Raw genomic sequence first — 23,463 nt, forward strand, 5'->3', positions numbered from 1 at the left:
AGCTGTCCAGTTTTCCCAGCACCACTTATTGAAGAGGCTGTCTTTTCTCCACTGTATATTCTTGCCTCCTTTATCAAAGATAAGGTGACCATATGTGCGTGGGTTTATCTCTGGGCTTTCTCTCCTGTTCCATTGATCTATATTTCTGTTTTTGTGCCAGTACCATACTGTCTTGATTACTGTAGCTTTGTAGTATAGTCTGAAGTCAGGCTCCTGGACCTAAGAATTTTAAACAGAGGAGTGATGTTACCTCACTTCAGCACGTTACCTAACCTCCTACCTCCCTGAAAACAAAACAAAACAAAAAACAGTGACCATCAAATTGGTTCTCCCACTCTCCACTTTCCTCCCTTTCAGTGAATCTGTATTTTCACTGACTCCTTCATCATTTTCTTTTCCCAAAAGAAAAGTCCCTTTTCCCAAACTTATCATTTATCTTGTCTCTTGATTTTATTCTCTCCCAGTTCCTTGCAGACCTTGTACTCCACCTCCTCTATTTTTTGGATTATTCTAATATGTAACCTAGATCAGTGCTTTCCAGAATTTAGTGCAGTCTTTAACTGTACACACTGTTGCCCAGGGAAAAAAAAAATCAAGACTCTGATACCAAGGACAGGGGCATATATGGTATATCCATATACCATGGATATTAGGTGGGTAACCAGGTGTTCTCACTAACCATTCTCACCACTCCTGCCCTCATTCAAGCCAGGACTTCTCCCACTTGGATTATACGATAACAGCATCCTAATTCACCCACTCAGGCTAATCTATCAGCTACTCTGCTAACAGTGCTGCTTTTCTAAAAATAAATCTGATGGCTTTATTCCTGTTTGAAAGTTTGCTGGTTCTCCAGTGCTTGTAGTAACATTTCAAACACTCTAGGCTACTTCTCAAGACGATTTGTAGTCTGTCCACTCCCCTGCAGGGCCCTCCTCTGTGTCATTCCAGGGCATCTGGGCCTTGGTGTCGTCACCTGTCACTCTGTCTTCTTGTCCGCAATGACCCCAGATCAGCAAGCACAGTTCCTGGCACAGCTAGTGTTAGGTAGGTGAGTAAAGGTAATAACATATGAGGTAAAAGAAGGTGAAGTTTTTGTTTATGACTTTTTGGGGGGTATGAGGACAACTTGGCCTTGAAAAATAGATCTGAAGTCTGCATCCCCATTTCTTGGCTAAAGATCTAGTATAGCCTTGGAAAGCCTTGAGCATTAGTTTGTGTGATACTGTGTAAAAATTTGTGTCCATTCTCACCTATGTTTGTCTTCTCACGTGACCATTGCTTTTTCAGAGTTCCATCTCTGGGGTGACTGCTGCGTATAACCGAGAACAGCTTTGGCTGGCCAACGAAGGCTTGATCACCAAGCTGCAGGCTTGCTGCAGGGGATACTTAGTTCGGCAGGAATTCCGATCCAGAATGAATTTCCTGAAGAAACAAATCCCTGCCATCACCTGCATTCAGGTATTTCAGAGCCTATTATACAGACAGCAAGTGGGCTTCTAGAGCAGGGGTAATAAACAGTCAGCTCCTACGATCGAATGTCTGAGTGTGTCCTCCATCTTCTGACCTCTTAGTCTTGTCCTTCTTCTGACAAGCACTTCCTCTCCTACCATTGGAATCAATGTGTGCTCATTGCTGTTTAGTGTGGTGAGTTATCCAGCTCAGTGGCAGTTCTTCTTGGGCACCTCATTGTCTTCTAAGACTGTTCCTTTGTGTCAGATTTGAATATTGAGAGAAGCAACTGCGATTTTGCTTCAATGACAGGGAAGCACAATGTCACAGAAAGAATTCTGGGTTAGGAATTATGGCTCCAGCACTGCCAGGTAGTGATAAACCTCTTCTCTAAGTTTGTGTCCTCATCTATAAATGGGGATACTAATATTTATCTTACCTTCCTCACCTGATTTGTTGTAAGGAGCCTATGAGAGCATCTGTGCAGATGCACTTTAAGGTGCGAAGTGCTGTGCTCACATCAGGGAGGTGGAAGTTAGCCGGTGTGCTCTCCTGGTGGAGGTACAGCCCAGGCCCCCCTTCCCCTGTCACTGGTGGACGTGGTCCTTTTTAAAGCTGCATCATGAATTGCACTTGGATGGTATCTCAAGACAAAATCTTTTAACTTCCTCTGACCCTTGGGAAATAATGTGTCACATGTAATGTTTGATGGTTTCAGTCGCAGTGGCGAGGATACAAGCAGAAGAAGGCGTATCAGGACCGCTTAGCTTACCTGCGCTCCCATAAAGATGAAGTTATAAAGGTGTGTAGCCCAGGCAGGGTTTCTCGACGTGGGGAGTGAGCATGATATGTGTTGAGATGAAGGGCTCTTCTAATTTCCAGGACCCCCTTTTCCTTTTCCACAGATTCAGTCCCTGGCAAGGATGCATCAAGCTAGAAAGCGCTACAGAGATCGCCTACAGTATTTCCGAGACCATGTGAGTACCCTTGGGTGACAAGGACCAGTAGAGTTAGTTTTGCTGTGATTGTTGTGGACAGAAGAGCAAAGGAATTTCTCTTTTTTTGTTCCTTAGATAAATGACATTATCAAAATCCAGGCTTTTATTCGGGCAAACAAAGCTCGTGATGACTACAAGACTCTCAGTGAGTAACTGTGGCTCAGCAGAGGACAGTTGAGGCAGTGGTTGAGAGCCGTCAGGTTCTGAGTATTCTCCATGGATCTCTTTTCTTGTCCTGCAGGCAAGGCTTGGGGGGTGGGGTGCTGCTTGTGACTTAAGCCCCATTGCTCACCTGTGACTTGATGTCTTGTTGCTTGCTGTATTCGCCTTCCTCGTAACAACATAGCAGTAGCATGACCGGGAAGACTGCACTTGGTGGTTGTCTTTGCACATCTCAAAAATAAACAAATATCTTACGTGTGAATAGAGCTTTTTTTTTTTTTTAAGACAGTGCTGATGTCTTCCAAGACACAGAACTTTTATTGACGGTCCCATTCTTCGTCTGACACATGCTTTCTTTCTGTCAGTCAATGCTGAGGATCCCCCTATGGTTGTGGTCCGAAAATTTGTCCACCTGCTCGACCAAAGTGACCAGGATTTTCAGGAGGAGCTTGATCTTATGAAGATGAGGGAAGAGGTCATTACCCTCATCCGTTCTAACCAGCAGCTGGAGAATGACCTCAATCTCATGGATATCAAAATTGGACTGCTAGTGAAAAATAAAATTACACTACAGGTATGGTCCAGTGCCAGTAAGGGCCTTGGGGTACATTGTCCTGCTTGGTACCCCTGTCTCTCTCTAGGTGACTTCCAGGGAGCGGGTAGGAGGCTGGCTTTCTTCTCAGCGAACGCCATACATTTTTTTTTTTAAGTTAAATAAGAAATCAAGTGATTTAATCACAAAATTTTAAATAGAGAAAAGTAGATAAAAATCATCCCATAATTCTACCACCCTAACAATCATTTTATATCCTACGTTTTTATTTAATATAGAGGATAAGATATTTTCCATATGAAAAGTTGTCATAAATATTATTTTTAGTGGCAGTGTAATAATTTATCAGGAAATAATCTGAGTTACCTCTTTTTCTCTAGACTATTTGACATTTTCAACTTTTATTATTATGGAATAACACTGCAGTTAATGTTTCAATGTATATGTAGCTTTTATTGTGTTTAAGACTTTGTAAGATAGATTCCTAGAAGTTGGTTGCCTGAATCAATGGGCATTTTTATAGATGAGGTTCTTTATAGGAAGATGGAAGTAGGAATAGATTTGATTGATGTCCTGAAAGTAAGGTACAGTGTAGTGATTCTAAAATATTTAAGGGATCTGCCAGTGCAGTAGATCTTCATGAAGGTTTTCAGGTGCTAAAAGACCTTTCCGTAATGCCCAGAGTTTCATCTTTGAAAGCTTTTTGGTTTATGTATATGTGTTTGTTTACAGGATGTGGTCTCCCACAGTAAAAAACTTACCAAAAAAAATAAGGAACAGTTGTCTGATATGATGATGTTAAATAAACAGAAGGGAGGTCTCAAGGCTTTGAGCAAGGAGAAGAGAGAGAAGTTGGAAGCATATCAACACCTGTTTTATTTACTGCAGGTGAGTGGCTCCTGGAATTAGTATTGTAAAATTTAGTTAATTTACTTTTCTCAAGAAAACCTTATGCATAGATCTCTGTGGAAGTCCTTCTGGTTTCCACTGAGAGATGAGCAAAGGGCTGTCTTGTTTTTCTTTATTACTCAGGTACTTTCTAATCCTTCAAGCTGAAAAATCTTGAATATTTGTGCCAGCCTTCATGTCATCTAGAAATTACTTATCCCTTGCTTTCGTTTCAGACCAACCCCACCTATCTGGCGAAGCTGATTTTTCAGATGCCCCAGAACAAGTCCACCAAGTTCATGGACTCTGTAATCTTCACACTCTACAACTACGCATCCAACCAGCGAGAGGAGTACCTGCTCCTGCGGCTCTTTAAGACAGCACTGCAGGAGGAAATCAAGTACGGACAGATTTCTGCAGGGCATACATGGGACCCCTCCCCACTGTCATAGGTGCTCATAGTTTGAGATTCAGGCCTGCCTGTGCCTTTTCTCAATACTGTGACATGTGTGAAATACTTACTCTAAAAGAAGCATTTACCTTTTATAATGTAATAATAGAGATTATGCACTCACACAGACTAATTATACTAAAAATACAAATTAATTATATATTAATTATATATATACTGTACACCAATATGAACTAATAATATATACACAATATAAACTAATATGCTAATTATAAGCTAATATAATAAACACTAATATAAAATGTCGCTGTTTCTGGGGAGGTGATAGAGATTTGCCAAATTAGTTTTAGGAATATTCTGTATTAAGATAGAATTTTTTAAAAGCTGGTCTAAACATGAAGATTTCACATCTTTAGCTAACAAAGGACCTGATCATGTTCCTATGATTGAGTTTGCAACAACAGCAGGAAGGTCCAGTATTCAGATGAGTGTTGGGGAGTGTTTCTAGAGAAAGAGCATGTCACCCTTTCCTTCCAACTATCATATTTCTGTTTTTAGGAGATGGGATCTTTAAGTAGGAAGGATCTTTAAGTTGGTAGATTTGTGATTAGTTTGAATTGAATTTGTATTTTATGTTTTATAGGTCAAAAGTAGATCAGATTCAAGAAATCGTGACAGGAAATCCTACAGTTATTAAGATGGTTGTAAGTTTCAACCGTGGGGCCAGGGGCCAGAATGCGCTGAGACAGATCTTGGCCCCGGTGGTTAAGGAGATTATGGATGACAAATCTCTCAATATCAAAACTGACCCTGTGGATATTTACAAATCTTGGGTTAATCAGATGGAGTCTCAGACAGGAGAGGCAAGGTATGATAACCACAACACCTTTTCTTTCATGTTTTTATTATTTTCTCTCTCTCTTTTTTAAGCAGTTAACATTTCTTTGATTTATAAATTAGTGATTGCTTAAATAGGTTTTCTTTAGAAACCCCTTCTTTAAGTAGTTGACCTGGTAATTTATTCACTTATTTAGCAAATATTTATTGAGTACTTACTAAGTGCCAGACACTGTGTTAGATACACCTACAATAATACGATAACAAATGAGACATACAATAATGAATGAAGAAGACATGCTCCCTGCCCTCTGTTCATAGTTTATTGTGTGGGAGAGATGACACACAGGTACATAGAAATAAAGTTGCAAACTGAGGGGAGTTTCGTGATGTTTTGTAGGGAACTGTAATGGAGAATTTAAGAGGGAGCTAACTTAGAGGGGTTAGGGAGAGCCTCCCTGAGAAGGTGAACCGTCGCATGGTGGAGGCCTGAAGGGTACAGTGGGGCCAGCCTTGCTAAGAGCTAGGTGCAGAGTCTTCATGTCTGAATGCTGTCAGGTGGAAGGAGCTTGCGAGAGTCTAGGACCTGGAAGGACACTGGGCATCAGCAGAGATGCAGTTGGATGGGAAGACTCGCACAGATCTGAGTGAGATCACTGTGTTTCATTAAAGGGAAGAGGAGCTGGTGTGGGCAAATGATGAGCTGCCCTGGAATACTGAGAGTTGGACTAACTAAATTAACGTAATCCAGGAGAGTTCTGTGCCGGGGCGGTAGTTTTCACCACCAGCGTTAACACATCCAAAGGAAAAATGTGTCAGTAGAATACGGGAAATGCTGGGAAAATACAGTTCAGAGAGCCAAAATGTTTAAAATATTTTTATCCAGCTTGGGTGAGGACAGGGGGGTAAGGAATAGAGATCTGAGCAGTTTAGTCTATGAAGGTTTTTTCCTTTTTGGTGTAGAGTAGGGTTAGGTCATACATGAAGTTCTCTGGAGCTTAAGAGGAGTAGCTCTCCATATGATTACTACTCAGAGTTTGATCTGTGGGCCAGTAACTGTAGATCATCAGTGTCGCTAAACACACTGTTTAGTTCAGCTGACATTTTTTTCCGTAGCAAGACTTTCTCAATGAAGGAAGTATGCATTCTGAAGTTGATTACATTCTGGCTCAAGCTCCTTATCCTGTCTTGGACTGATTGGTAGAATGGTCTACATGTTGAATAATGCTGCTTTCCACGTACCTGGACACCAGGCAAAGGGGGACATTACCCTGGATAGAGAACAGAACATTCTGCTCACTCCTACAAAGGGCTTATCCCATATTGGGAATCATGTGGGAACCAACCCTGATTTGGTTCTCTGCTTTGTGTCAGCCTGTCACCCAAGAGTCAGATCATTGCTGGGTGTGATGGAAAATCCATTTTTGTTTTGACCTGCACCAGGCCCAAATCCTGCAATATGGTCAGCCAACTGCAGTAGTTGACTGGGAAGGTTTGACTGAAGCTCAGGGCATCCCTAGATGAGAGCCCCACGGACATAGGCTCAAGGGTACTAAGATATTTCCTCTGCCGGTCCATGAGTCGGTCATTTTTAGATCAAAATTCCAGTAGGTATTTCAAGATTTTTTCTTGTAGGTGCCTATCAGAAACATGTCTTATTTTGCTTTTCATAAAACAGAAATTGATTTTAACACTTTTTTTTTAATATGGATAACTGGGAGGTGTAGTGGTATGTGGTGGGAGCCCATGCAGCATGTAAGCATCACGGATCCTTGAGCTTCGGCCACGAAACTCATAGCAAACTGGGACGTTGTCCCTCTTGGCAGTGTTCACCTCTAAAATCTTAGAAATTTAATATTCTGTTCTCTGACTACACCCATTTAGTTTAACACTTTCATTCTCTTTGCTCATTGCTACCTTTTTTTAAATGTCGTATACGTATACAGTTATATTTTACTGATATAAAAGATGTAAAGTACATAACTTACAAAATATAAATGCCCTTATAAATTCAATACAGCCAATTGTATCAGACAGAATGCTTTTGTTAATTTTTGCTGAATCCTTGTGTTCTTAGTCTACCAGTGTTTGTAATTCAGCCACCATACGACAAATGGAGTTGTGTCCTTATTTGCTTGTATTAGTTTCCTATTGCTCCTGTGATGAATTACCACAAACTTGAAGACTTAAAACAACAGAAATTTATTTTCTCACAGTTTTGGAGGCCAGAAATCCGAAATTGGTATTAAAGGGGTGGAATCAGGGTGTCAGCAGGGCTGTGCTCCCTCCAGAGGCTCTAGTGGAAAATCCATTCCCTGCCTCTTCAGCTTCTGGTGGCTGTTGGCATTCCTGGCCTTGTGGCTGTATCACTCCAGTCTCTGCCTGCCCTCCCCCGTCACCACATTGCCTCCTCTTCTGTGTGCACCAAATCTCCCTCCGCCTCTCTCTCTTTTTTTTTTTTTGCGGTACACGGGCCTCACACTGTTGTGGCCTCTCCCGTTGCGGAGCACAGGCTCGGGACGCGCAGGCTCAGCGGCCATTGTTCACAGGCCCAGCCACTCCGCGGCATGTGGGATCTTCCCGGACCGGGGCACGAACCCGTGTCCCCTGCATCGGCAGGCGGACTCCCAACCACTGCGCCACCAGGGAAGCCCCGCCTCTCTCTTATTAGGACGCTTGTGATTGGATTTAGGCCACCAAGATAATCATTACTGCTTTTGGACCTCATTGAAAGTACCACACTGGGACTCCTGCAATTCATTTTTGTCTTTCAGCTCCCTCCTGTCCTTGTTTCCTTCCTGATTAAGCCTAGGCCCAGTGTTCTAGCACATCTACTATTCTCTTGTCAGTTCCTTCTGACTCAGGGCCTTCTCCTGAATGATCTCGTCAGCTCCTCTGGCTTCAGTTCCTATATGTAACTGTCAGCTCCCTCACCAGTACCTAAAGGGTCACCATGTCCCATTGATTGTGTCTCCTTGGTATCTCTCAGATCTGTCTCCTTGGTCCCCACTGCTTTCATCCTTGTTCATGCCCTCATCGTTTTTTTTTGGGGGGGGGGCCATGCCGCGTGGCATGCAAGATCCTAGTTCCCCAACCAGGGATCGAACCCACGCCCCCTGCAGTGTAAGCACAGAGTCCTAACCACCTGACCATCAGGGAAGTCCCATGCTCTCATCATTTCTTGATCAGGCTGTAGTACTAGTCTTCTAGCTCTTTCATCTGTGACTGTCCATCTTTAGTTCATTTCTCATGGTGGCTCACAGCAATCCTCCTCAAAATTCAGATCTGTCTCTTAATGGCTCTCCATGGCTTCTAGGAAAGTCCAGACTTCTTAGCATCATATACTGGGCCCTCCATGATCTGGCTCCTATTTACTCTTCCACCCTCATTTCTCCTTCCTCTTCCCTTTCTTTGCATTTGATCTTCCTTCCCAGAAGACCTTTCTTCTCCCTTTTTCCTGAGTTCATATGTCCCTTCCTTATGGAAGTCTTCCTTGATTCCTCCAGTCTGAATAGAAGCCTCTTCTCTGTGGCACTGTAGCACTTCTGGTCAGCTTCTTCTTTGTAGTGCAGTGTGTTTACAGATACTTATTTGTGTGTCTCTTCCACCAGACTGTGAGAGACTCGAGAAGCTTTCATGTCTCCAATACCTTTTATCCCAAGTGCCTGGCACATAGTTGAAGGCACCCAATTCACAGTTGAAAACCTGAGCCCCAATTCTGGCCCCACCATTTACCAGCTCTACGAGCACAACAAAATTACCTACTCTCTCTGGGTCTTTCTGTTTATGAGAGACACAGTCTCGCCTCAGGCTGTTCCTGGCTGTTGGTCTAACATACATGGGGATAATTTCTGCTTTCCCAGCAAACTACCCTATGATGTGACCCCAGAGCAGGCTCTGGCTCATGAAGAAGTCAGGACACGGTTAGACAACTCCATCAGGAACATGCGGGCCGTGACGGACAAGTTCCTGTCAGCCATCATCAGCTCTGTGGACAAAATCCCGTGAGTGCTGTCAGCTGTGACCCTCTGTTGAGCCCAGAATTAGTGGCCTTCTGCTCCCTGGCCCTTCTCACTACGTTTTGTCCACCCCACAGTTACGGGATGCGCTTCATTGCCAAAGTGCTGAAGGACTCTTTACATGAGAAGTTCCCTGATGCTGGTGAAGATGAGCTGCTGAAGGTAAGACTGAAAGCTGGCACATTCTTGCCCTACCAATAATAGCCCTTTGAGGAAAAAGTTCTAAGACTAGGCCTGACCTTAGACTTTCATTAAGGACCTTAACCTAGATTTTGTCAGTAGCTCGCCGTTGATTGTGAGATTCTGAAAGTGTTTTTAAATAGTAAATGATACCTCTTTTAGTTCCTATATAGTTCCTGTGTTGTTTGAATGGCACACAGACCTCAAACAAGTAGAGAAGATGGATTTTCCTGTCTTGAGATACATTTCTTTGAGTCCTATCTTTTCGCTGAAGAATTGCTCCCTCTGCTGGTGGCCAGGTGAATGGTAGCAAGCACAGTTGTTTCCACTAAGGCTGTTGCTGATAACTCTTTCTTACTCAGCTATGCTCCCTCCCTTTTTTTTCCTTCTTCTTCTTTTTTTTTTTTTTAATCTGAACGCTTTTTTCTTCTCTCCTAGTTCTGTGCTTTCCTACAGTGAGGCCTCGATTCTAGACTTTCTGTTCAGGTGAATTAATTTTATTTTTTTCTGAATGAAACTCTAGGGGAAATGCTGTGACTGTCCTTGAAATCTTCTGTGGAAGAGATGTGTGTTGAGTGACTTTAATTTCAGAGGCATGAACTTGTGCACCTTTGAAGTCTGCAGCATGAGGATGATGGGGGTTGGACAGGTTATGCTCTGCTAATTAGGTCGTGTTTAAGGATTTATTTTAGCTATGTTCATTAGCTTCTTAAAATGAAAGCCCATCAACCTGAAAATGAAAAGTGCATGTGGTTGACAGCAGCCTTATTTGCTGCCATGGTATGTGAACAAAGGATGCCCTAAAATGCTCAATAACAGACTTTAAGTCTGTCATTTTTACCTTCTGAATCTGTTCTTTCATTGTCGTGATTTTTAATTCTGTTCTCATTTTCTTTTTTTCTGCATCCAGCCAAGGGATGTTTGGTCATTTTAGTTTCAGGCCTTGAGAGAAAGTGTGTGTGTGTGTGTGTTGGTTAATTTTTTCTCACAGGACCACATTTTCTGGTTTTCTTTGCTAGCAAAGTCATTTATGGCTTACTTGGTGGAATGGTTTTTAACACCCATTTCTTTTTCCTCTGTTCCCAGATTATTGGTAACTTGCTTTACTATCGATACATGAATCCAGCCATTGTTGCTCCTGATGCCTTTGACATCATCGACCTGTCAGCAGGAGGCCAGCTTACCACAGACCAGCGCCGAAATCTTGGCTCCATTGCAAAGATGCTTCAGCATGCAGCTTCCAATAAGATGTTTCTGGGAGATAATGCTCACTTAAGCATCATTAACGAGTATCTTTCCCAGTCCTACCAGAAATTCAGGTAAGGGGAAAGGGACAAGGTACTTGACAGATTCTGTGGGCGTGTTTCTAACTCTGAAAGTAAAGACAAGATGAAATACCACACCCAGCATTCCCTGGACTGCAGTGTTGTATACATCTCATGTGCTCAGAGCTCCAGGGGATGATGGAGAGGATGTTCGAGCTATTAAAATGTATTCCTATGAAATAGACTGTACTTAACGTAAAAACAGTGGTCTATGTTAGGTACATGTTACTTTGTAACCAGAAAAGAATTGGAGAGTGCTTTTTTTTTTTTTTTTTTTTTGGCGGTATGCGGGCCTCTCACTGTTGTGGCCTCTCCCGCTGGGGAGCACAGGCTCAGCGGCCATGGCTCACGGGCCCAGCCGCTCCGCGGCATGTGGGATCCTCCCGGACCGAGGCACAAACCCGTGTCCCCTGCATCGGCAGGCAGACTCTCAACCACTGCGCCACCAGGGAAGCCCTGGAGAGTGCTTTTAATATTTGTAAATTAAACATTCAGTTGCGAGTTCAAGTTCGGGACAGTTGTCTTAGAAAGTTGGTTCTGCTAAAAACACAGGTGTTTGAGAACTGTTTTAAATTATGGTTGAGCAGTTCTTGTGGGTAGAACTAAAACGAAGTGGAAAGAGAACCAATGTCCCAAGGCTGTCAAGCACAACAAACGTGTGGCAGTTTCTCTACAATTAACTGTCTTGACTGGCTTCTGTTTGAACTCACTGCCCCAGAGGTTTGTGGGATGTCCTTCGTCAACTTCTCACACATGTGTCACTTGTTGGGGCCTGGCTCCTGTGTTTATTTTCAGACGGTTTTTCCAAACTGCTTGTGATGTCCCAGAGCTTCAGGATAAATTTAATGTGGATGAGTACTCTGATTTAGTGACCCTCACCAAGCCTGTGATCTACATTTCCATTGGTGAAATCATCAACACCCACACTGTAAGTATTTTTCTTTAATGATTTAATTTCATTGCTCTGTCTTAATTGCCTTCTCCGGCTGCTGCCTACTATCTCTGGAAACCAGCGATCTCAGTTTGATCTTACTGACATCACATCTGCCTTTTTGTTTATCTTCCTTTGCTTATTATTATTAACTTTCTTGAAGTGATCCCCAGGCCACCTGCATCAGAATCATCTGGGCTGGTTATTAAAAATGAAGTTTCCTGAACCCCACCACAGGCCAGCTGAATCAGAATCCCCATGGCTGGGCTTCAGAATCCCCATGGCTGGGCTTTAGAATCTCTGTTGTGACCCCTGATATAGTGACTTGATAAAATACTGTTTTTACTGGTCCTTCTTTTTACCCTGGCCCTCTGTCTTACTTTTCTAACATGATCTAGAATACCAACTTTTTCCTCTGTGTCACCTTTGAGTGATTTTCCCTTGGGTACTCCTTCCCCCCCCCCAATTTTTTATAATTCATTCCTTTCCCCCTTGGGGGCATATAGAACAGGAAGTAAGGAAATAAAATGAATTTCAGGGATTGTCATTTCTGACGCCGTCACCTGGGGTAATAGCTTCTTAAGGCTTTGCCGAATACCCCTAAAATAATGATAATGTTGATCTGATGCACTTTTTTCTGAATTAAAAGATATTATATATTGGAAACTTTAAGTAAAAGTATGAATGTGAGTCATTTGAACTGGTTGTAGGGAATATTGATGACTTGGATATTGAAGTCTGTGAGTTTCCTTGTTCTCTCTTATATAGGGTACACTTAAATCCTTTATATCTGTAAGGTTGAGAGAGTACCAGTATTTCCTCTTCATATGTCGTAACATATGTCATTCATCACGGGCCAGTGTGTTGCTTTATATGTCATATTGTTTATTTGGGTTAGTTTGTTGAGGATTGGTTTTTCAGTTCTTTGAATATGGGAGTTTTGTTATCTAACCTCCTTTGTGTTGTTAGGCATTGTGGATGGGGATGGGGGCTAGTGGGTTGAGGGTGTAAATGGAATTGATCCCTGGATGTTGGATGCAGCTCCTGTTAGATCACCAGGATGCCATTGCCCCGGAGCACAATGATCCAATCCATGAGCTGCTGGATGACCTTGGCGATGTGCCCACCATCGAGTCCCTAATAGGTAAAGTTCCAACTTAACTGCCCAGAAGCTGAGAGGGGAGCTTGGCAGCAGTGCTATAATTGTCACCTCCTCTGTTTCCACACTGTTCAAGCTCTGAATACACATCAGGGAAGAAAACAGATGTGATCCCTATCTGTTAGGAACTGAAGTCCAGTGGAAGAGATCATTTTAAATGCATAGATACATATAATCATGTAACTAGAAATTTATAAGTCCTATAAAGGAAATGAACAGAGTATTTTTTTAATATTTATTTATTTATTTGGTTGCACTGGGTCTTATTTGTGGCAGGCAGGCTCCTCAGTTGTGGCAGGCGGGCTCCTCAGTTATGGTATGCGAACTCTCAGTTGCAGCATGCATGTGGGATCTAGTTCCCTGACCAGGGATCGAACCTGGGCCCCCTGCGTTGGGAGCATGGAATGTCAACCACTGTGCCACCAGGGAAGTCCCTGAACAGAGTATTTTGAGAGAGAAATGTTACAGGGCTGAAATGACTTCTCAAACATTTGTGAAGTTATTTTATTATGTATCCTTTGCCTTTATCATTTGGCATAATATTTTATTTCTCAGTAAAAGGTGTCCTCACCACAGTGTACATATAGGCTTATTCAACTACCTTCTTAAACTTGCATTATCTTTTACTTGAATTATTATCTGCTCTCCAATGTCTCCTCTGTTTACGGTATTGATTCTTTCTACCCTACCAAAACTTTAGGAGAAGGCTCTGGCAGTTTAAATGACCCAAATAAGGAGGCACTCGCTAAGACAGAAGTGTCTCTCACACTGACCAACAAGTTTGATGTGCCTGGAGATGAGAATGCAGAAATGGACGCTCGGACCATCTTACTGAAGTGAGTGTTGGAAGGAGGAGGAATGGAGTAAGTGTAACCCAGTGATCCCTTCTGTCCCTTGGACTCGGTGAGTGAGTCCTCTTGTTCATCCTTAAAATGATCATCTCAGCCATTTAAGCCTCATACATTTCCAGTCACCTCATGTATTTTACTTGACACAGGGCTTACTTGCCTTATTTGCTAATAGGATGCTAAAATGAATGTGTAGCTTGGAAATCCTAAGCTTGGTCCCCACTCTGTCATAGCTGTGTAAGTAAGCCTGGGGCTTTGCATACCCTGCATTAGGGCCGCCCAGTGGGACTCTGTGAGGTAGTGTTTGCTCTGCTCCTGTTGAGGTCCATTCAAAGGAAGTAGAACACCTGCTAACATTTAAATGCTTCCCACACCTCCTTTTAGCACAAAACATCTGATTGTGGATGTCATCCGGTTCCAGCCGGGAGATACCTTGACTGAAATCCTAGAAACACCAGCCACCAGTGAACAGGTAAAGTTTGGGGGTTTACCATATACCACAGTAAGATGCATAGGTGCTCCTGTGATAGGCACGTGACAGGGCTGAGGAGATGGGACATAGGTGGCGAGAGGTGGTCAGTGGAAGGTGGGCCTGGATGCGGTAGCATTTAGGGCTTATTGAGAAAGTTGTTGGTTCCTAAATCCAGAGGTGGTTGTTTCTAGGGCACAAAGCTCACTGGCACTTAACGTGCAGTCTGTGTGTGTGCTTTAATTTAACCTGAGGCAGAATCAGCGAGTCTGCCCGGTAATTTATTGAATACTATATAGTTAGAATTTTGTTAAGTGCCTTGGTAGATAGGAGAAAAGAATAGAATGTGGCTCCTAAGTTCGTGAACTTAGTCGGAGATGTGTGACATATGCCCCTGAAACAGTCAGAAAACCACTGAAAATTCACTGTGGTTTTGGCCCTAAAACTGCTAGAAATTAAAGCAAGAGGCCAGTGAGGAGCAAAGCATCAGGGAGGTACGGGACTTGAACCAAGCTTACAAAGAACATGCATGTACGACAGGAGGAATGTTCTAGACCAGGGAGTCCCCATGAACAGAGGCACAAGGGAGGGCAGAGCATGATGTGAGCAGACCTACATATGTGGAATGAAGGTGTGGGTGAGGGTGAGTAGTGAGAAATTAACCGTGAAGACAAATTAGGTAGAACCCCGAACTTAGGAATTTGGCACCAGAGAGATAGGAGTAAAGGGCCTTTGTAACCTTGGGGACCATTTGATACTGATTAATTCTGCAGTGCTGTCAGAGCAGATGGTAGCTGAGTCATCTACGTGTGCGCTAGGGTTCCGGGTCCAATTGGGTGAGCGGTGGCACGGCAGTGGGGAGGGACGGATGGGTCACGTTTGATTAAAGTTTTTTTTATTTATGTATTTTTTTTAAAAAAAATTTTTTGCTTTATAACAAATTTAATCAGTTATACATATACATATGTTTCCATATCCCCTCCCTTTTGCGTCTCCCTCCCACCCTCCCTATCCCACCCCTCCAGGCGGTCACAAAGCACCGAGCTGATCTCCCTGTGCTATGCGGCTGCTTCCCACTAGCTATCTACCTTACGTTTGGTAGTGGGTCACGTTTAAGGCTTCTGTTTCATGTTTATAAAATGAGAAGAGTAAGTCAAGTCATTCGTTTTCAAATTTTTGAGCATGGGAATCCTTTCCATTAAGTCACAATGTATTTGGAAGCCCAACATATAAAAGAGGTAAAATTAGAGCTACTCTGGCAGCACCGGGGATGGGCCCTTGGAAGCCCACCCTCCAGAACTCGTGGCATCCCTGGGAAACCCTTAAGGCTGCACGGAGGACTATTTGAAAACCAGTTTTAAATGAATTGTCAGCTTTTAGATGCTATGACTAAATACTCATTAGATACGTGTGAGGGGCAGGAAAAGAGGCATAACCAGTAACTGCAACTGGTTTAACTTGGAAGGAAGTTTGAAGTAGGGAAGAAGGAACTGGTCTTTACTGAGAATCTGCTATTAGTTAGGTGCTTTCACCTGTGTTCTTTCCTGTAATCCTTGCACTATCCCTATGAGGTGAGTCTTTTCATCCTCCTTTCACAGATGACAAAACTAAGACCCCTAGAGGTTAAATAACTCACCCAAGATCATTCACTTGTAGCGGCAGAACCAAACGTGAATCAGGTTCTGTCTGACTCCAGTTTATGCTCTTTGCGTTATCTGATGAAGAGTACTTTTGACATTAGAAGAAACGGAATATCGGGCAAGGAATTGCTCCAGTTCGGGAAAAATTACAAGTCTGAACTACAAACCTTTCCAAATGTAAACATCCCCAGTACAAACAGTTCAAAATATGGTACCAGAGCCTTAGCCATATGCTGGGATCTATCAGCATAGAGCTGATCATTGAAGTTTTGAGAGAGAACACTTACAAAGAAATGACCATGGGCCACTTGGAGGTACCAGCCCATGCTTAGGGAAAGGAAAAAGTGTGGAGAAGATGATCAAGGCAACAACTAAGAAAAGGCACTGGATTGGGGATGGGCGGAATGGTAACGAGAATTGGTGGTGAGAGAAGCCAGACTGCGAGGAAAGTGCTGAAAGAATGCAACAGCAAGTGTGGATCATTTGTTGGGTGGGAACGTAACAGACAAATGTTGGTTTGTGACTAGGAGAGAGAGCAGATATGAGAAGGGTCTCTTTACTGGAGTTTGCAGCATGTTTGAAAGCAGAGGGAAGGCTTGAGCGTGATTCAGCTGGGACGAGGTAGCAAAAAGGATTAGCAAGAATTTACTGACCACTGGTGTTGCACTGGTGTGGTTATAACGCTCATCAAGCCGGGTTTCAAATAAAATTAAATGATTTCCATGTCCCCAATGTGATAGGGAAAAAAATGAGGGGTTTTGTACCCAGTGGAGTCCAATCTCCTGTCCAGGAAAGAAGCCCTAAGAAGCCAACATCTGACTTCATAGATGTTTCTCTTCTAGATGAAAAGAGAGCTGCCTCTGCTTCATGCAGTTTCTTTGTCAGTTGTCGGGGGTGGGGGTAAGTTTGTTCCCCTCTATTTCCGGAATAGAGTTGTTTGTTTGTTTTAAATATTTATTTATTTATTTATTTGCTTGCTTGCATGCGTCGGGTCTTTGTTGTGGCAGGCGGGCTCCTTAGTTGTGGCTCTCAGGCTCCTTTGCTGCATGCATAAACTGGAGTCAGACAGTTGTGGCATGTGAACTCCTAGTTGCGGCATGCACTGTGGGGTCTAGTTCCCTGACCAGGGATCGAACCCAGAGCCCCAGCATTGGGAGCGTGGCGTCTTAACCACTGTGCCACCAGGGAAGTCCCCCAGGATAGAGTTTGAGAGCTTTATAAATTCAAGTGTGGTTCAGTGTGGAGACCTTGCCACGAACTTCTTTTTCTTCCCATAGGAAGCAGAACACCAGAGGGCCATGCAGAGACGTGCTATCCGTGACGCCAAAACTCCTGACAAGATGAAAAAGTCAAAATCTGCAAAGGAAGACAGCAACCTCACTCTTCAGGAGAAGAAGGAGAAGATCCAGTCAGGCTTGAAGAAGCTAACAGAGCTTGGCACCGTGGACCCAAAGAACAGATACCAGGAACTGATCAACGACATTGCCAGGGTACAGCATTTGGGGGACAGTGATGGCCTGGCCACGTTTAAAGCTGTCTCAGAGGCTTGTGAGGAGACAATAGCTGTTCCGGTGACAACATACCTTCAGTTCAACATACCTTCAGGAGAGGAAATTAGAGTCCTGTCCTCTGGGGAATCGTTTCTGACTCTTCCAACATGAGGTCCTAGCCTGCCCTTTGATGGCTTATTCCATGGCCTAAATTAATAGGGAGAAAACCTTAATTAGAGCTTCCTATGTCTCAGTTTGTCTTTGGCCTTAAAGAATTCCTCCAGATCTTTTTAATGATTACTGTGAAATATAAATTGACATCAAGTTGATCATCAAATCCTTGATTTGTGTGAATCTTCTCAAGTAAGGGGCTCTGGCGCAGGCTGAGAACTTTAGGCAGCCTCTGTTGTCGCCCTAAAATCACACCATTCACAACTGCAAGCTTGGTAATTGTTAAAGTTATCTTTTTCTCCCTCTCCTGACAATATATTTAAGAGGTTTAAACCAGCTTGCAAGTCGATTATGAGAACGTGGAGGTCTGTAAAAGTAACACATTTCCCTGCCTCATTAAATAGAAAAGGGGAAAAAATTGATGAGATCTGAATTTCTTTGTTAATTTTTGAACATAAAATTGCTAACATTTTTAGATTCCACATATAAGCAATATCATATGATGTTTGCCTTTCTATGTCTGACTTACTTCACTTAGTATGATGGTCTCTTAAGTCCATCCGTGTTGCTTCAGGTGGCATTATTTCGTTCTTTTTTATGGGTGAGTGGTGTTCCATTGTATATATGTGCCACATCTTTTTTATCCATTCCTCTGTTGATGGACATCTGGGTTGCTTCCATGTCCTGTCTATTGTAGATGGTGCTGCAGTGAACATTGGGGTGCACGTGTCTTTTTGAATTATGGTTTTCTCCAGATATATGGGCAAAAATCTTAAAAAATTTTCGAGATGAGTAAGAAAAAAAGAATTGCTGTCTATTAAAAATGTGTGGTCAAGCAAGGCAAAGTTAAGTGCTGCTGGGTTCTAGTGTTAATGATTCAAGAAGCACATGATATTATTTTTGTAATTTTAATAATTATGTCTCAGGATATTCGGAATCAGCGGAGATACCGACAGAGGAGAAAGGCTGAATTGGTGAAACTGCAGCAGACGTACGCTGCTCTGAACTCTAAGGCCACCTTCTATGGAGAGCAGGTGGACTATTATAAAAGCTACATCAAAACCTGCTTGGATAACTTAGCCAGCAAGGGCAAGTGAGTATTTTTTTTTGAAGAATCAATGTCAGGGGAAAAAAAAGTAGAGACAACTGAAGTGACATAGGAGAATTTTACTTACAACACACTGGATCTATTTATTGCAATAGTCCTTTATTTTTCTTCTAATCCTTTGTGTAATTTCCTAGTTCCATTTGTTATGGTATGATGTAAATAAATAATGTGTGGAGGATTTCAAGGATGCCTATTTCTAAGCATCCTGTGTTCCAAAATATCTTCTTGGCCCTAGAAATTAAAGAATCTTGGAAAGGGATCATTTAGTGGCCCCCAAACCAGGTTGTGCCTCAAAAATCACTTAAGGAACATCATAGTCAATTAGATTCCCTGGCCTCTACACCTCCTGGACACAGGCTCCCAGACCATGATTTTTTTTACAGCTGCCAGGGAAGATCTGATGCAGCCTCCTTGTTGCTGGCCACAAACCATTCAGCCTGACCATTTTATAGGGAGGGAAATTGAAAATCCAGTGAGGTGAAGTGATTAAGCACAGGTTCTGCTTATTAGAAGGGTTAGTTTATTATTTACTCCAGACTTTTCATTTTGAGAATTTTCAAACCCCAGAAAGGTTCAGTGAATAGAACAATAAACACCCATATACCTTTCACCTAGATTCACCTGTACTTAACATTTTGCCACATCAGCTTCCCCTCTCTGTAGCTTGCTTACTCTTCTGTCTGTGCTTTTCCTCTCCCTCCTTGAAGGCTTCATGGAGTGAGGCAGGGCTGTTGTGAAGTGGTGAAAATCAGGTCCACCTAACCCAGCTTGCAGAGTTGGTGCCTGTGTCCTTTTGAAATGTCCCCATCATTCTTTGAGCACTTCTTGACTTTGTGGCACAAGATGTTTCTGGTTCAATTTGTACTTTTCCCTCCCTGGGCTTGGAATTAGCTATTTCTCCAAGCATCCCTGGTTCCTTTTAATAAAGAATGGTATTTAGAAACCAAAATTTAGGCACTGGTTGTGCTCAGTGCCACAGAATCATTTTTGTTTCAGGCCTTCTAAGCAGACAGAGCTAGGTTCTCATTTCTTTTTTAATGGCTGCATGGTATTCCATTGTATAGATAAATATAACTATGCTTAATCAATTCTCCATTAATAGACATTTACATTGTTTCCAGTTATTATAAAAAGTTCTGCCCCAAATAACCTCTTGTACATATGTCATTTTGCAAATGTAGGCATGTTTTTGAAGATAAATTTCTAGAAATGTAATTGCTGGGTTAAGATTTTTGTGCAGTTGTGATTTTGATAGATATTTCAGTTGCCAGCCATAGGGATTATTACCTTTTACACAACTACCAGCTTTTCTGCCCCAGTTCTTGAGACCCTTCCCTTGAGAGTCCCAGATACCATTCTCATTCATCTGTATTCTTCCCTTGCTTACTCTTCTTACCATTTCTCGCCTTGATTATCCCAACAGCCTTCTGACATCTGTTTCTTTTTCCTTGCTCCCATTCCTCTGTAATTGCTATGCTGGCTTAAATGCTTTTAAAAATTTCGTATTCTAAAATATTTTTTATTTTTTCTCTGCACAGCCAAGGGGCTTAGAGCGACTCCCTTGAGATTCAGTACAGTTCCCTCAGGCTGGTGTTAGAAGCCCTCACACTTACTTTAGGTGCTTAGGTTCTGAGAGGGACATAGAAGGATTCAGACACTGTCAAATTCATCGTGTGTTCTCAAATGTATAATTTAAATCGAAGACAAAAGCAATTTAGTAATGTTTCCCTGTTTTGCAGAGATATTGCTTAGGCGAATCCTAGCATTTATTTGCCATTTTAGAATTGATTTGTTACTTATGCTTGTGTATGGGAGATTTGTTTTCTGACCTCATATCCTTGAGTTACCAACAAAGATTCATAGTAGATAGTTACCTATAGAAAGTGACATAATGTGATTTTTACAGGGTCTCCAAAAAGCCTAGGGAAATGAAAGGAAAGAAAAGCAAAAAGATTTCTCTAAAATACACGGCAGCAAGACTACATGAAAAAGGAGTTCTTCTGGAAATTGAGGACCTGCAAGTGAATCAGTGAGTATTTGCTTTTTAACTTTGTTTTATATATTGATTTTTTTATTTCTGCATTTGTCATATCTTTATCTTATTGACTTTATTTCTCTTATCTGGATAATCATTTTTATATTTTATGTGTGTTTATAATTGATTAATTAAAATAAGTAATTAATTAATTATGTGCAGAATTTGGCCTAATACTCAGAGTTAATTTGCCTGTCATAGAAGGGATGTATTTCTTTTCCTTGTTTGTGGAACATTTGTCTCAGGACATCCTACTTTTCCTCTTTAAAGCAGGAAGCCATTCCTTCCATTTTTTTTTCTGTGCCCAAACCAAGGATAAATAAAGAATAACAAGAAGAGGAGTGTACTTTATTCCACTTGAGGCATGAACCAGGGGCTTACCCTCATCTTCTTTTCTGGGAAGCACCAGCTTGCTTTACATGTGGTTGATGGACCTGACCTGACTGACCATCCTCCCTCAGGTCCTGGCCCAGCTGCCATTAAGAAGCATTTTATTGAGTACCTGCTCAGTCAACCCTGTGATCTCAGGCAGCTGAGCTTTCTGTTACTGTGTCTGTTTAAATTTTTTTAATTTTGCTTAAAAAAACTTTTATATTTTTCTGATTCTAAAATAATATGTATTCACTGTTGAACTTTGAAAATATGGTAAAGCATAAAGAAAAAGAAAAAGCACCTATAATCCAACAAGCCAAAGATAGCCACTGAAATCATTTTAGTATATTTTCTTCTGTGCCTCTATTCACATAAAGATTATCTATGATTACTTACTTACCTTCCTACTGTTTTTTTTAACATAAATTGGGATGATACTGTTTATAGTCATGTATCCAGCTTTTTCCTCATAACATTGTGAGCATTTTTCACATAGTTTGAAAGTATCCTTTTTAATGACTACATAATATTCCATATTGTAGTTTTAATTTAGCCATTTACCTATTGTAGAACATTTTAAGTTGATTTTACTTTTTACATTATTACACATGTGATAACACCTTTATATGTAAATCTTTGATTCTACCTCAGATTATTATTTTTTTTTGTATGATAGATGCCTAAAAATGTAATTTTTGGTCAGAGTATAAAAATACTTTTTTATTGTAAAAAACACAAAACATAAAATTTACCATCTTAACTATTTTTTAAGTGTACAGTTCAGTAGTGTTAAGTATATTCACATTGTTGTGCAATCCAGAACCTTTTCATCTTACAAAACTGAAACCATACCCATTAAATAACAACTCCCCATTCCCCTTCCCCCCAGCCCCAGGCAACCAACATTCTCCTCTCTTGTTTCTATGAATTTGACTCCCTAGGTGCCTCATATAAGTGGGATCATATAATACTTGTCTTTTTGTGTCTGGCTTCCTTCACTTAGCATGATGTCCTCAGGGTTCATGCATGTTGTGACCTGTGACAGATTTCCTTCCTTTTCAAGGCTGAATAGTTTTCCACTGTGTACATGTACTACATTTTGCTTATTCATTCATCCATTGATGGACATTTGGGTTCCTTCCACTTTCTGCTATCATGAATAATGTTACAATGAACATGGAAGTATAAGTACCTCTTTGAGACCCTGCTTTCAGTTCTTTCTGATGTATACCCAGAAGTGGGATTGCTGGATCATATGATAATTCTATTTTTAATTTTTTAGGAACTGCCATACTGTTTTCCATAGCAGTTGAAAAAAAATTTTAATTCATATATATTGCAAAGTATTTTCTAGCAGTATCTAAAATGTGTATAAAAGTGCTTACTTACCTCACTACTTCTTTGCCATCGAGTAATAAAACAGTTTTTGATACTTTTGAATTAATAGATTAAAAGGTAGCATTTTAAAATTTTGCACTTTTTAGAATTCTGGTTGAGTTTTTTAGTGTGTGTTTATTTTATTTATTTATTTATTTATTTATTTTTTGCGGTACGCGAGCCTATTAACCGTTGTGGCCTCTCCCATTGCGGAGCACAGGCTCCGGATGCGCAGGCTCATGGCGCACGGGCCCAGCCGCTCCGCGGCATGTGGGATCCTCCCAGACGGGGGCACGAACCCGTGTCCCCTGCATCAGCAGGCGGACTCTCAACCACTGCGCCACCAGGGAAGCCCTATTTGTTTTCTAATATTTATTTATTTTTGGCTGTGTTGGGTCTTAGTTGCGGCACGCGGGATCTTTCGTTGCGGCGCGAGGGCTTCTTTCTAGTTGCGGTGTGGGGGCTTGTCTCTAGTGGTGGCATGCGGGTTTTCTTTCCCTAGTTGTGGCGCAGGGGCTCTAGAGCGCGTGGGCTCTGTAGTTTGCGGCATGTGGGCTTGGTTGCCCTGCAGCATGTGGGATCTTAGTTCCCTGACCAGGGATCGAATCTGCTTCATTGGAAGGTGGATTCTTTACCACTGGACCACCAGGGAAGTCCCTGTGTGTGTGTGTTTAAACAGGGCTTATTATCTATGTTTTCTCTGATCATTTTTTCAATTGGGAACCTTGGTCTTTTGGGGTTTTTTTTTAGTTGACCACTTTATGCCATTTCTCAAATCTGTTTTATAATTTATTATCTCCTCCCTTCTTTTTTGTCATTATCTGCCACTACTGTTCAAGTGCCTACTGTTATTTGACTCTTCTTTTTAATTTGCTACCATGGGCTTAGGAAACAGATGACAAACCATACCAGTTAAGTAAAACTATTTATCACATAAAATAAACATCTTTATAAAGGGTCTCCTATTGAGTAAAATGCATGTGTTTTAGTACATGGATTTTGTAACCTCTTAATTAGCTTCTTAGTGGCCCTCTTGC

At 41.8% G+C, this 23,463-nt stretch overlaps 1 protein-coding gene across 1 annotated transcript in view; it reads left to right on the forward strand.

Annotated features, from left to right (window-relative positions):
• Positions 1-23,463, forward strand: part of IQGAP1 (IQ motif containing GTPase activating protein 1) — a 103,034-nt gene that overhangs the window by 73,856 nt on the left and 5,715 nt on the right. Inside the window, exons 19-36 of the mRNA XM_081227921.1 lie at positions 1,291-1,461; positions 2,171-2,254; positions 2,358-2,429; positions 2,526-2,595; positions 2,978-3,186; positions 3,898-4,053; positions 4,290-4,453; positions 5,109-5,333; positions 9,166-9,306; positions 9,399-9,483; positions 10,588-10,820; positions 11,622-11,754; positions 12,799-12,901; positions 13,617-13,752; positions 14,149-14,236; positions 17,151-17,363; positions 18,461-18,627; positions 20,549-20,671. Of these exons, the coding sequence (XP_081084047.1) occupies positions 1,291-1,461; positions 2,171-2,254; positions 2,358-2,429; positions 2,526-2,595; positions 2,978-3,186; positions 3,898-4,053; positions 4,290-4,453; positions 5,109-5,333; positions 9,166-9,306; positions 9,399-9,483; positions 10,588-10,820; positions 11,622-11,754; positions 12,799-12,901; positions 13,617-13,752; positions 14,149-14,236; positions 17,151-17,363; positions 18,461-18,627; positions 20,549-20,671 (2,573 nt within the window). The remainder of the gene's footprint in view (positions 1-1,290; positions 1,462-2,170; positions 2,255-2,357; positions 2,430-2,525; positions 2,596-2,977; positions 3,187-3,897; positions 4,054-4,289; positions 4,454-5,108; positions 5,334-9,165; positions 9,307-9,398; positions 9,484-10,587; positions 10,821-11,621; positions 11,755-12,798; positions 12,902-13,616; positions 13,753-14,148; positions 14,237-17,150; positions 17,364-18,460; positions 18,628-20,548; positions 20,672-23,463) is intronic.

The sequence above is a fragment of the Mesoplodon bidens genome (assembly GCF_964165515.1).
Source record: "Mesoplodon bidens genome assembly, chromosome: 3".
NCBI lineage: Eukaryota > Metazoa > Chordata > Mammalia > Artiodactyla > Ziphiidae > Mesoplodon > Mesoplodon bidens.